The sequence below is a fragment of the Tyto alba genome, unplaced genomic scaffold (genome assembly GCF_018691265.1).
Source record: "Tyto alba isolate M040663 unplaced genomic scaffold, T.alba_DEE_v4.0 Super-Scaffold_10, whole genome shotgun sequence".
Lineage (NCBI taxonomy): Eukaryota > Metazoa > Chordata > Aves > Strigiformes > Tytonidae > Tyto > Tyto alba.
Genome location: NW_024881262.1, coordinates 17,891,583 through 17,903,702, shown reverse-complemented (window position 1 = coordinate 17,903,702; position 12,120 = coordinate 17,891,583). Strand labels below are relative to the sequence as shown.

Here is a 12,120-nt window from a genome sequence, read left to right as displayed (position 1 = left end):
AGAAGAGCTATTTGCACTTTTTTTTTTTAATGATTGGAGATTGTATATACTTACAAATTTATCAATGTTTTCTTATTTGTTTTAAATCCATTTGATTTTCCCCAGTAGTTTCTAAAAAGTCAGAATTTACTTCCCCACAACATAAAACATGAAAGCTGGGCTTTCAGATTGGAAGTACAAACCCTAAACCAGACATACACAAAAAAAGGCAACACAAACTTAGAACCTAGATCTTAAGTCATAGAAAAGGACGAAAATTCCTTTTTTCAATATGCAATGTTTCCTCACACAGAAAGCAAAAAAGAAAGGAAGTTTCACAATTTGCCCATCGTTGTCCCCAACAAAGGTTACTGCCAGTTAACTATAGCATGTTACCTGTATGTTTGACTAATGTAAACAACCAAAGAGCCAAACTCACTAAAAATGTTTGGTGACATATTTTGTCTATAAATACAAAAGATAAGCATTTCTGTGGTTCACATGATGGGATTTGCAGGAAGTTTTGATTTCCACCAAATAGTTTTGCAATGACTCAAAAAAAAATCCAATTACTTAAATTTTTTTCTTCCTTTTCTCTCAGAAAACAGACAGAAATACATAAGGCAAACACTGTTAGTTTATTTGAAAACACAGTACAGTATCTTTCAAAGAGCTGTCTGCTTGAAGGTACTATTACATTAGAAATAAGCAGCCAATAATGGAGTTAAACTGACTATTTGTTCTTGCCTTTGCTCCCCCACAATTATGTTGAAACCTTAACAAAGACAAGAGAGACATACTACTTAAAACAGACAGTGCGAGCACAAAGACCTTCTTGTTTGATATCTGCATTAGCAAGAACATAGCACAGAAGTTCTGCAGAGTTCTGCTTTTAATGCTAGAGCAAAAATACTTTGTTATCTAGGTGAACAGTACATGTTCTCCAGCACTGCAGCTGGACAAACTGTTTTTCAGGTCACTTAATAAGAACCGAAGCATTCAGTGGCCACTACAATAAAAACTTCACCCAACCCAAGTATGGTAACTGTCAGAGTGAAGAAAGAACTCAGATTTTATGGGACCCTGCTCAGGACTCAGATCATGGGTAATGCAACAAAAGTAAATGAGTCTCAATAACTAAAGGACCAGAAAAGCAGCAGAAGGATCTAAGGATTTCCTCTGCTTTCTCAAGGTGACTTTGCTGATATACAAGTGTGCCTCATAAAATCATTTCCAGTTTGCCTGCCTGCGTCCAAAACCACAGTATGGTAGTACTAGTGCAATTGCAGAAACTTGGTTAGTGCTGGAGGCACTCTGGTGCTTACAATGGAAAACAACCAGCAGCACCTATTTAGATTAAAGCCTGTATTTGTCTTTTGGAAGGAAAACAAAGTGATATACATATCTTCAGATCGCTGGTGCAGGTCTCCTTTACAATCTTTGTTTTCTACCAAAGGTAAAGCTGCAAAGAAGCAGGACCAAACAATTCACTGAGGCAAAAGCCCTAGAGGAGGACAGCTAATTAGGGACAGAGAAGCCCGCTGCGTGGCCCTCCTAAAGATGTTCACATCAGTCTCCATTAGTGTAAAATAATCTACCCCTAGGGAATAGATTAATACAACACTTGGCAGCACCAGAGTTACTAAGAACTATCAGACTGCCAAAGAGGTATTTTAAATCTATACAGCAGGTTTACATTACTTAATTGTGAGAAGTGCTATTCTTGAAGGAACTATTTTATTTTTTTTTTTTAAAACTGTCATATACAGCAACTAAGTGTAGACCAGAAATTAGAACAGCAGCTAATGAATAGCTTGCACAAGGATGCTGTAGGGATTAATCTTGCAGTCTTAAATACATGTCAACTTTAAAGACTGAACATATTACGTTTCATGTCCAAGGCCCTGAGAAAGCCAGGTACTTAACTTGTCCTATTAACCATACCACACAACAGCCAAAGAACACAGAGAAAATAATTTTAACGCAAATAGCAGCCTACAGCAGTAGAAGTTTCATAGCACTGCCTTAAAGATGTCAACTCCTATCACATCACAATAGCTAAATATTTTGTTAAAAGAAAACAAAATGGAAAAACCTTACAGCCTGTTTCTGCTATTACATTTTCACAGACTACATACATATGATTTCCTAAATAAAAGTATCATCATAATGACATCGTTATTTAGCTTAAAAAGCATTTGCATTCAATAGGTAATTCACTGTCTATGCTATTCAGTTCTGACACATCTCATGTATTAGCCAAGGGCGTTACAGACTTTAGCTGGTAAAAGTCTCCTCAGCATGCTGCTGTCCTCCCTAGCTGCACCCCTCCCATTTCAAATCCTAGGCTTCCCAAAATTAGTAACTCTAAAAATATGACAGACAGAGACTGTGCAGGCAAATTTACTTCGGTATTGTCTGCTACTCTCCTGACAAACAGCCACCTACAACAAATTAACATGCTTGACAGACCACAACTGTTCAGAAAACAAAGTTGTAAACACTAGAAACACACTGGGGAGCCCATTTCCAGCATTTTAAAAGAAAATTAGTAATTGCTAATCCTGCATTACCTCACTGCAGGTACTTCACAAAGCATAAGGGCTCAACAGGAGGAACTTAGAGCGATCCACTGGAACATTCTGATGTGAGATGCCAGAGGACCAATCTCCTTTTTCTCTATTCCTGTACTGTGTAACAGTGCTATCAAGGAGAACAAGCGACGATGAGGAAAAAAAAAAAAAAAATATGGAAGGATGCAAGTAGCAGACGTAATTACTAGTGATGTTACTTAAATTCTCTTCTTGAGAAGCATTTCAAGATAACCAAGACCTAAATTTCTAATTACAAATTTCCACAGTCTTCTGTTCTTAACACACTTTCAAGCTGCTTTTCTACAGTGAAAGACAGAAGGAAAAGCATAGCTGTTTTATCCCTTTTCATACCCTCACCATTAACAGCTGTGAAGTAAAATGAAATACTCTAAATCCAAAATTTCACTATCTTACCTCTCCATGATGCAAAGAGATGTTCTCCCGTATTCACGTTCCAGAAACCACCTGTTCCCATTGTCAGTTTAACATCTCCTGGGTGAAAGCAGCATTCTCCAAACATAGCTGACTGCTGATCAGCTACCTGCAGTCCGAACAAAAACATTACAAGAAGTTAGCTACCAACTTACAATGCTGCTGGATTTTAAAGCTTCATTGCAAACAATTCAGAGTTCTGAATACAAATACCCATTCAGAAAGAAACTGAGCATTAAGAGAGGACTCATACAGAATTTCTTAAGTATTTGTAGGCCATTTCAACAGTCAGATTTATCACTAGAATCAAATACCAGGTCTGGACACAATGTGAATGCCTGTAGTATTGCTTGTAACAATGAAAAATATGTTATGGCAAGAAAACAAATATTTTATGTTTTAGTATTTGACAAGGATAATGGGGTATTTGCAATCCCAGGGAACAAAATGGAGTAGCTTGAAGTTTTGAGGTCTCACCTTCCTTTTTCCCTGCTATCCTCCCTGTACCAAATTATTCCATGCTCAATTTTTCAACAACGATGGTTATTAAATGTATTTGCTTATGTTTGTGCCTTGGTGAAATAGTAAATTTGCAGATAAATTGAGTCTACAGTTCTTTAGAAATAGCAGGAGAAATTCACGTTAGCTAGGTGACATTTTTTCCATTTAGCTCAATTCAAGCAGATTTTTCTGTAAGTCATCACTTTACAAAAACCAATGGATTTTCCTTATCCAAATCCTAATTACTGAAGCAAGAACATGTTATTCACCACTTATTTTTAGTGAAAAAAATAAATAAAAGGTACCACAAGTGAATCTATTAACAAATATATTTGTGGAGTCTTACTGAAGTCAAGCCACAATGGATCCCATAGCACAACTTTACATACAACAACTGATTTTCAGCCAGAGACACATTACCAGAGTTTAGAGCAGAACCCAGATCTGTTAAGTCCTACATTTGGTGCCTAATCTAACCTTAATGAACCTCAACCTCTAGAAATCCCTTCCCATTCCTCTCTCCTCCTTTTCCCCTAAGGTCATAAACTGCATTCTTGGAGAAAATTTAAACAACCAATTCTGCTGCAGTTAAGTCACAGAGAAGGAATAGGGAATACTTACTAAACAAGTATTAAATCAAAGTTAGATAAAAATAATACAGGTACAAATATACAGATTTAAGTAAGAAAACATTTTCACTCACCATTGCCATTATTGGAATAGGTACCCCAAATATTTCAGAGTCAGCTGACCCGAAGTTGAAGCTTAAAACAAATGTTATGGAAAAACATCACTACACTAAATGGATGCTTTTGTTAAAATGAAATCTATATATATATATATATATAAGACCTGGGTTTGCATTACATATGAAGGGTAAGGCTACCAATTAATTTTAAAGAAAGGATTAAAACTATCACTCTAAGAAATACTGGTAGTAAAGTTTTGGCTGTAGTACTGGAAAAGTGCATCTGCATATAAAGTATATATATATTTTTTTTAGCTATATATTACTTCACCTGTGCAGATTATATAGTATTTTTCTAAAGGCAATTAATTTAAAATATTCTTTCACGTTCTTTTGAATATGCCTTCATAGTTACCTTGTGTCTTTCACTGGTGGATAAATAGACATTGGAATAGAAAGTAAATTAGACAAAGTGGGATTCCAACATTTCTGAAATAATACAGAGAAAGGAAAAACATCAGGAACTCTCAAAAGCAAAATAAATAACAACATTTTTTTCTGAACAGCACATACCGTAAAGGGTTCAAAAATGCCTGTAGCACTGGCATTTGAGTAATCTGTAGCATACACAGAACCTACCGTAAAAAAAAAAAAAAATAAGAACAAAGTAAGATTTTAGACATCCAAATATTTAAAGGTTGTTTTAAACATACCTTTTCTTTAAACATCTCAGTGGCTCCCATGAAATATAAACTGAGTGTCTCTAGGCAAAGGCTTATACCTAGATAATGACACAATGAACACACAAACTTCACCTGCCATTCACTATAATATGAACATAATAATTACCTTATTTTACCCTCATGAAACTGGCAAGAAGAGAGCCAGTACTTTTAACATGTATCACACTGACTGCATCACTGTCTATCATAATCTGTCCAACTGCTCAGGCATTAGCCCTCAGGACAGAAACTTGTAATTCTTCCGCATCTGTAACAATTCTTTGTTCTTCTGCTTTCACAGGTAGCTTTCTTCAAGTAAGGCCAATCAGTTCTGGTAGTCCTCTTTAAATCTTAAATGCTTAAAAGATTGATTACACTGAATAATTATCTCCCTTTCTGACTACCCTTCCTGGCAGGCCCAAGGAATAACTAATACAGAATCTATTTTTTAAAAAAACTACATCTATTACAATATTCATCAATTATTTTAAAAAAAAGCGTAAGTTGACAAAAAAGTATTTGATTTCTAGGATATATCAGTGACAGTCATGAACATTATTACTTACAATCCAGTACATTTTATTAATATTTAAGAGGAACTGTAACATTCACCTTTAGTCAATCTATACAGTAACCATGTGTCAACAGTTCCAAAGCAGCAGTTATTTTTTTTGGCAGCTTCTTCAGCCTGGGAACAAATACATATACAAAAAAAAAAAGAAAAAATTTTACAACTGGATACAATAGAGGAAAATGTTTCCTCATTCCTTTTCTCATTTTCTTTGTGGTTAATGATATTGTCCCTAGAAAATAAGTGTCTGAATGCCAATTTTTCTTCTAAAAAGGGCAAGATGGTTATGGAAGTAGTACTATCCTACAGTTTGTGTTCCTAACAGAGAATAAGCACAGTTTCTTACAAGTGCTCTTATGAAATGCAATTAATCTTCCACTGTAGTGGCATCAGAGCCTTAAGAAGGGAAACTTTATAGTCACAATTCTAACAGTGGTGAAGGAGCGGTGAATAAAGAAAACAAGGTCCAGCACTTAAAAAATTAACAGAAACAGAATAAATAAGTGTGTTTTAAAGTATGTGCTTGACAACAACAAAGACAGAGCCACTGTTTTCTGGTTTATGATGTCTGTAAAGAGTTTGCAAAATGTTATTTTCCTTGGGATTTTTTTCCCCTTTAAAATAGGAAATTTAGGTTTCATCTAATTTCTACTAACTGACGTGTACAACTACAGAATTCATGAACAGAACATACAAACTAATCCGCTCAAAACGTGACTGAATACATGATTCTCTGTAATTAAGAGCCAGGAATTTTTGAGCTTCTTGGTTTGATAGTTACATATTTTAAGTATCCACTGATACTTGACAAAATATGGGAGAACATTCATCTCAAACTGAAAAGTCAGCAGCTGTATAACCTTCAATTCTATAATCCTCCAAATTCACACCTCACAGTTTCAACAGGTCCAACCAAAAACATGACAGTAAAAAATTATACTTGACCCTCTCCATAGTTAGTTTCGTGACCGAGAATACCAGACAAAACTCAAAAAATTCCAGGGTTTCTTTACAAAGGGTAGAAAATTGATGATTAACATTTTCTTCAAAAATAACTTGAAAATTAACATAGAAAAGAAGATGACTAAAGTTATAAATACAGTAGGAAGAAACAAGGAAAACGGTAAGGATTAGAGCAAAGAATACAGCAACAAATAGCTCAGTGCTCATTAGTTCATTAGATTATTCCAGCACAACTTATTTTATGTGTATTTTCCAATTTACAGAAGGACAAAATGCAAAATAAATTGCAGTATTTGGTTGTCCAGTATGATATTGTTTGTGAAACTGTGAACACTGGAATAATGCAGAGTGGAAAGGTAAGAGTAACAGCTGAAAACAAATACAATTATAATGCAAAACTAGAGTGTAAACAACTTAAACCAAAGTACTATTACTAATCGTTTAACTATATCAAGTGAAATCAGGTGATTTGATCATGTTTCTTATGCATCACAAAAACTTTTTGCTACTACACATTTCTGTAATCAGAGGAAAAAGTTGTATCAACATGAGTAGACATTTAGGTAGACAAGCTTTGAAAATTAACACAGATAAAAGTATTTAATTCTGGTTCTTCTGAGAAAAAGAACAAGCAAGACAAAACTGAAGAAGTTACAATCAACCTAAAGTCACTAGCCATTATTATAACTTAAGAAAGCTATTATTTTTCCCTTTCCAGCTTACCTCATGTATGTTTTTAAAAACCCACGACAACTTCATAGAAGTCTGTTGTGTTGAAAAAGTAAGAAAACTTGGTGCCAAATATCGATCATTCCCAGTCAAGAAATGAAGCACTGTAAAAATAACATGGATTACCTGTTTCAAAAGAAAAGTTACTTAATTTTTAATCTCTCCATTTAAAGGTTTCTGATCAACTATCTTTAAAGGATGACAACACAGATGAAAGCTGCTGACAGGAGATTAGACTCAGAAAGCTAATATCCTGTTAGAGAATCCTTACATAGGATTTCAACAGATAGCCTTCCCACAACAAATACGAGAGGAAAAATCAGCTGTACTAAGCACATCTGTTTTACTGGCTTCCGTGGCACGCTGATAGAGATGGCTCTGCGTTATGAAGACAGGCCACCTCTAAGAGTACAATGCATGACGTGGTTGACAGCGCTACATACTGTTATCCCAGTGAAAATTCTCCTACAGTAGACAGGCTCAATCATGTTTTAATAGATTAACCAAAATTTAAGCATTCACCAAGTTTTAATTCACAAAAGAAATCAGTGTCAAAACCAAACATGTAACTTCTTGTCCTGAGTGTGCCAGTTAGTTTCCACTTACAGGAAAAGTAACTTCAGTGTTTCCACTTACAGCAAATCCTTCTCTTCTAATGGTATGAAGCAAAAGCCATGAGCAGAATAAAATGTACCTTCTATAGATAATGTGAGCAAAGAGTACATTAAAAAAGAAACAAAAGAAGTCCAAAACACTGCCAATCAAGAACGACATACAGCCAAAAATTATGCTGTAATAGTGTTAATATGCAACATTTTAATATAACAAAGAGACTAAAAAGTAACAGAATTAATGCTAGACCTACAGACATCTTTTCCCATCATTAATTACCTTCAGGCTATCAGTACTGCATATTTTCTTGATTCTATTTTTCATGCAAATCTTGCTCAGTTAAATGTTTTTAGCCCACAGCACATTGTATTAACATGTTAACAGGACAATTGCAGTATTTCCTGTATTGCCCTTACTCTTCATAAAAATAACAGCTCTAATATGTCCAAGCAGTATTTAGCTTAGCAAAGTTTTACCTTCAGCAGAAGGGACTTATTCCAGGAATTCACAAGTTCAGCACTTCTTAAGTCTTGCCAACTTATGAAATTGTGAAAAGGTTTCCCTGTCCTCCTGAAAAACAGTATTTGAACATTCCCATTTAAAGCTACAGTACACAAACCACCCCAAAAATTCAACATCATTCACCATTTCCAGTCAGGACACTTAACACCAGGTCAACTCCTCAAATAAGTGCATCTCCTCCTGGTGGATTTGAGGAATTAGTAATAGGCATGCAGGCATTCTGAGAGTGAGACTTCTCACCAAAACTAAATTCATATGTATTCATCTCCTCTGAAGTACTAAGAACAAAACAAAAAGGACGTACACTTATATTCTGAACTGCTCTAGGGTGTGGCTGTGCAAACACAAGGGAACATGAATAACTAACATTTGTTGCTTTCAGGTTGTGACTTGACCAAGTTCAACATTTCTACAGTCTGCTTCCATCCAGCCTCTGTATATCAATGAAAACAAATTCATTTTAAACAACACACAATATACATACTTGTGCCATGTAATGAAAGTTCCTCTCTGTGTTGAGATGCCAAGACCAGCAATTTGCCTCATGTGAAGTCCCGCAGCTAAAAAAAACAAAAACAAACCACACCAAAACCCCCCACATTTATTTGAAGAAACAAACAAAAATACAACTTTTCCAATATAACTATAAAATCAATGGAATACTTAAGAAATTAGTAATTTCAGAGAATATAAATCTCTATACACTGCCCAATTAGGTCAAACAGTGAAATATTAGAGAAATCCTGAGTCAGACAACTGATTCCAAAGCAGGTAGATAAATCTATGTATTTTCCAGAAGCAGTTGTGGCACACTGACCCTTTCCACCTTCTGAAAGACATGTTGATACTTTACTTGAATAATCCCAGAGACAAGCAGACAGTTTACATATGTCCATATAATAATTAAAATGTGAATTTCACGTGGATGAATGTCAATGAAGGCACAAACAGAAGTACCACCTTTACAAACTTATGGAAATAAATTCCATAAAGAAACAAAACTTGATTGATTTGATTCTGTTGGCAGGAAAGAGATTAATGTCAACATGCCATGATTTTTTGCATTACTTTGATGATGACATTTCTCTCCTTAAGCAATCTTTCAAAATTTGTAAGACATTTGCTTAAACCATGCATCACTGAATGCAACACTGTATAGTTCAAATTCAGAACTATAAAAATGTACATTTGGGTATACACCAATTTTGATGTTACACCTTATCTCCAAATAACTGTTACAGAACATTTTTTTCTAATATACGTAACTGTAAATAACTGAATTTATCCACAGCTATTTTCAAAGCAGCTCTGGTCAGCTTCCCAAGCCCCTCCATGCATACTTCCAAAAGCAAAATTATGTGAACAAAATATACATTAAGAAGTTCCACTTAAATGACAGACTATTTCATCCAAAGTACTGTTACACTGAAGGGCTCTCAATGCTGCTACTTGAACAAATCGGAGGTTAAGTATGTCCTGCTCATATATGTTCTTATATTAACTTTCATGTGCAAAATCACTCATTTGTGTAAGCATGAGTGACAATTACAGAGAGGGTTTCATAGAGAAAGGGCACGTCTTGCTCTGCCAACCTCTACGTGTGCTTCTGCACCTTCCCTTATACCCATCCTTGCGTTCATGCAGGCAGTGGTATCAAAGCCCTCGATAAGCTGAAAATTAAATCAGTGCTGGCACAAGGCTACCTGCTCCAACTGCCTGCACAAGTGCTGTGGGTAGCAGGAGCGTACGGGGGAAGCAGCTGGGAAGGGGTGGCTTGAGAAGAGCACTATTTCTTTTTCAGTAGCAGCTGGGTCTAAACTGAAGGCAAAGGCATACCAATACTACCGCAGCATGCTACGGTTTAGTGGCATGTGTTACTCCTCCCCATCTCCACAACTTGCATGCTCCCACTACTTTCCATGTCAACTAGCATGCTATCTAGACCCCTACATGAGCAGGGCTAACTTCCATTGAAGAGAAAAACAAAACAGAAGACACACACAGACATTTTTCAGCTAAGCTGTCTCCTGGAAGGGTTGAATCAGTACCAGAGTGAGAGAGAGGGATGAGACCCTGCAGCCAGTAGTTTCCACCTTTAGGTAGTACTGAATTACATCAGCTCATCCACCTGCATATGGAACCACATGTTTTAGCTCATCATGCCCTGTAAACTGAAGTGCTCCTACGCCTTCTTTCTGCTTCCAGACAGGCCCCTGCTACCACACCCTCTCTTGCACCAGCACAAACAGTGGTGAAGCTCTGTTGGCATAAACAACTGCACAGTGATCTGACTCAGGGAACTGCTCTGGACTTGAAACACCACTGTAAAAAGGAGGGTGGGACTGCTGCTTTTGATAGCAGTGTGGACTTACGATCACTTACATTACACAACCACTTAAAAATGACTTGCCAACAGTGTGCACAGCTTGGCCACAAGAAAAGCTTCCACTTTCAACACTAGCTGAAAAGTCTTGCTTCCTGATTTGCCCCACAGAATGGGAGTGGAGGAAGCTAGAAAGGTCTTAAGGGTCAGAGGTGGCACTGTTGTTCTTGTGATGGAACAGTTGCAAGTGCTGAGAAAACAGACCAAGAGCCCAAAATAATCAGCTGCAGCTTACACCTAGTAATGGTTACTTCCCCTGTTCCCTACGCTGCCTTCCAAAGGAAGAGACGAGCAGTTTTGTCTTGAGGCAGGCTTGGAAGCAGAGCAACACTTGGAGACCAAATTGCAAGAAGGAACTTTAGGCACTGAATGGAAGAGTATGATGCACACACACATGACAAGGAGGCTGAGGCCCGGTGAGAAAGCGAGCTGGAGTGCAGCTGACAGGCACACAGCATCAGCATGGCACAGGATCACCAAATACCAGAGCTGGTATAGTGGGAAAGCTGTGGGAGTTGTAGGGAGTGAACGCACGTTTAGACCAGTATCCAGAAAAGGGAGAAAAAAAAATATCCGAAGTTTGGCAAAAAAGGGAGTTGTGTGTGTTTAGCACATGGAGTACTAGGAAATTTTAGGCTCAAGTACAAACAGAAAATAACAATAATATAGAAATCGATGGTACAAACTGTTTGCAGTTTGAATGGGAAACGCAGGAATATTGGGTTGTAATCAAGCAAGAATTACGCAGCACTCTGCTTTCATTCTCTCATACACTGACATTTGCACACACAAAGTGGCAGCAGAATAACAGGGAGTCAGAAGGGGAAACAAGCCTACTCTGTTTGTACACAGAGGCATCTGGAGGAAGGAAAACAGACACCAGGAAGTATACATAGACAAAAAGCTGGAGCAACAAACTGACATGTAAATCGAGTATGCGTGCTGCTCTGGTTCTACTTCAATCCTAATTGGGCCCCACTGAAAGAAAAAAAGATAATTGAAGCATCCTATTTTACATAATGATTGAATAGGCCTTAAAGCATGCTACTGACCTGTGCTCAGTGATGAATTTTCAGTACTTGTAAAGAATAAAGAGAAACTTATTATCAAATTAACTAACTTTACCAATTTTGATAAATAATTAACATGTCAAACTTTATAAGCCATTACCTTGTACAGCCTCTTTTATTACACCAACAAAGTGACTCCATAGCACTTCAGGATCTAATTCAACCCAGCCAGGATGAGGATAAAGTGATTCTGCCTGTTCATGGAAGACACACAGGTTTGTTACGATCCCTAGTTCACAGAAACCATCATTCTTGAGAAAGTTTGTGCAAATACATTTGTTTTTTCTTTTTGTTCTTAGCTTTCTGAATCTATTACAAGAAACGAAACAACAGTGTTTGTCACTTTTAAAATAT

The 12,120-nt window shown here is 36.6% G+C and overlaps 1 protein-coding gene across 1 annotated transcript in view; it reads right to left on the bottom strand.

The window, feature by feature from the left end:
- Positions 1–12,120, bottom strand: part of GK5 (glycerol kinase 5) — a 29,625-nt gene that overhangs the window by 16,403 nt on the left and 1,102 nt on the right. Inside the window, exons 2-10 of the mRNA XM_033005362.2 lie at positions 11,867–11,960; positions 8,798–8,873; positions 8,268–8,361; positions 7,174–7,305; positions 5,529–5,604; positions 4,768–4,829; positions 4,610–4,683; positions 4,210–4,270; positions 2,988–3,114 (exon numbers count right to left, since the gene is read on the bottom strand). Of these exons, the coding sequence (XP_032861253.1) occupies positions 2,988–3,114; positions 4,210–4,270; positions 4,610–4,683; positions 4,768–4,829; positions 5,529–5,604; positions 7,174–7,305; positions 8,268–8,361; positions 8,798–8,873; positions 11,867–11,960 (796 nt within the window). The remainder of the gene's footprint in view (positions 1–2,987; positions 3,115–4,209; positions 4,271–4,609; positions 4,684–4,767; positions 4,830–5,528; positions 5,605–7,173; positions 7,306–8,267; positions 8,362–8,797; positions 8,874–11,866; positions 11,961–12,120) is intronic.